At 55.2% G+C, this 2,047-nt stretch overlaps 1 protein-coding gene across 1 annotated transcript in view; it reads left to right on the top strand.

The window, feature by feature from the left end:
* ACA1_086860 (Magnesium-ATPase) overlaps positions 1-1,897 on the top strand; it is a gene marked incomplete at both ends in the record, with an annotated part of 2,568 nt that extends 671 nt beyond the window's left edge. Inside the window, 8 exons of the mRNA XM_004337305.1 lie at positions 63-156; positions 271-381; positions 509-602; positions 732-873; positions 1,017-1,132; positions 1,317-1,401; positions 1,512-1,621; positions 1,740-1,897. Of these exons, the coding sequence (XP_004337353.1) occupies positions 63-156; positions 271-381; positions 509-602; positions 732-873; positions 1,017-1,132; positions 1,317-1,401; positions 1,512-1,621; positions 1,740-1,897 (910 nt within the window). The remainder of the gene's footprint in view (positions 1-62; positions 157-270; positions 382-508; positions 603-731; positions 874-1,016; positions 1,133-1,316; positions 1,402-1,511; positions 1,622-1,739) is intronic.
* Positions 1,898-2,047: the final 150 nt, after the last annotated feature.

The following is a 2,047-nucleotide window of genomic DNA, read 5'->3' as shown; positions in this document are numbered from 1 at the left end:
CACGACACACGGCACACGACACAACATGCAGACTTACAGGAATGTAATATGTGTGAATACAGGAATGCGTTGATCATTCACTACTCGTTCTACAAGAACGCGGCCGTGTTCTTGGCCCAAGTGTGGTTCGGCATTTTCTCCGGCTTCTCCAGTCAGGTACGCTTTACGCTCCAGCTGTGCAGCCCGCGTGTTGCACGCGCGTCTGATCATCATCATCGTCTGGTCGTGTCGTGTGTCGTCTTGCGTGCGTGCGTGCGTGATTGTGTGCAGACGCTGTACGACGATTGGGTCATGACCTTCTTCAACATCCTCTTCACCGCGTGGCCGCCCATCGCCGTGGCCGTGTTCGAGACCGACATCTCCCATCGTGTCATCGAAGCCGTACAGTCGCCCCGTCGTCTTCTTGTTCACTCCCCTCCTACAACTTCTCACCCGTATCGTCTGTGCGTCTTGCGTGTCGTGTCGTTGGTCGTGTCGTGTGCGTGTGCGTGTGTCGCGTCGACGACAGAACCCGCACGTGTACAAGCGCGTGCAGAGCAATGGGGTCTTCACCATGTGGTCACTCTGCGGCTGGTTCGCCGCTTCCATTTACCACTCCCTCGGTACCGCCTCCGCCCACCACGTCTTTATTTAAATTACTATTTCAATTACTATTTTCTTTTCAATTATTATTATTAAATATTCATGTTATTTATAATTGTGTCGCTGCTGACTCGTGGGGCGGCATTCAGTGATCTTCTTCGGGGCCTACTTCCTGTGGGCCGACGGGCTGCAGGACACGTCGGGCCTGGACACGGGCTTCTACTCGATGGGCCACGCCATCCTCTTCGTCGGCATCATCGTCATCTTCCTCAAGCTCTTCCTCCACGTCAAGTACCGTTCCTCCACCACACGCGTGCTTCTTTAGCGCTTCGGACGAGTTCTGATTGTCGTGTGTGACGTGTGTGTCGTGTGTGTCGTGTGTGTCGTGTGTCGTCGTGTGTCGTCGTGTGTCGTCGTGTGTCGTCGTGCAACAGCAACTGGAATTGGTTGGTCCACTTCACCGTGTGGGGCAGTCTCCTGCTGTACATTATTCTCGTGCTGGGCGAGGGCTCCGTCATCTATTTCTTCCCCAACCAATTTTTCGTTTTCTGTACGCCTCGACCCTCAGCACTTCGTCTTCATCATCATCATCATCATCATCATCATCATCATCATCATCATCATCATCATCATCATCATCATCTTCTCAACGCCACTTGGGCTCACCCTTTGTTCGTGGATTTGTTCGTGTATTTGTGTTGTTGTTGTTGTTGTTGTTGTTGTTGTGTGCACAGTCCACATATGTACCATGCCAATCATTTATCTATGGGTCTTGCTGGGAACCGTGGCCTGCCTCCTCCCCGACTTCCTCTTCGCCTAGTACGTATCACCGCACACACCGCACGACACACACCGCACACACCGCACGACACACACGCGAGCTCTGCTTGCTCATGCTCATCGCAATGCTTGGCTTGGCTGCTCCACAGTGTGCAGCGCAACTTCTTCCCGGAGCCGTGGCAAATTTTGCAGGAAGAGGACCGCCTTCTCAAGAAGCGCCACATCAAGTCCTCCTCCAAGAACTACGGCTCTCTCAGCGGTACACTCTACTCTCCCACTTCGTGTGTGCGGCGTGTGCGGCGTGTGCGTGCGGTGCGTGCGGCGTGTGCGTGTGCTCACCCGCGCGTGTGTTGTCCCTCCCTATCGAATATGAATAGACAACCCGGAGGCGTCGCCGGTGCCGATTCAAGCCGAGTGGGCGGCCACGGGCTCGGTCAAGGCCGCGGGCACCAAGAGCGGTGGCTACAGTCGCCTGGGGGAGCCCCTCCTCGCCAGCTCCAGCAGCGCCTTCAACGACTCAGATTCGGACAACTGAGTCGCAGCGTTACGACATGTCGTTCCTGGCAGCCCCGTGTCGCGTGGTTGTGTGTCGTGTGCGCACACGGCCCGCACGCAATCATTTGTTAAAAGTTATGAAACGCACGCAAGGCACACAACGGATCGGCAGAGAACGTACCTGGAAGAG

The sequence above is a fragment of the Acanthamoeba castellanii genome, assembly GCF_000313135.1.
Source record: "Acanthamoeba castellanii str. Neff unplaced genomic scaffold scf7180000084637, whole genome shotgun sequence".
Classification (NCBI taxonomy): Eukaryota; Discosea; order Longamoebia; family Acanthamoebidae; genus Acanthamoeba; species Acanthamoeba castellanii.
This window is presented reverse-complemented; position numbering and strand designations above follow the sequence as displayed.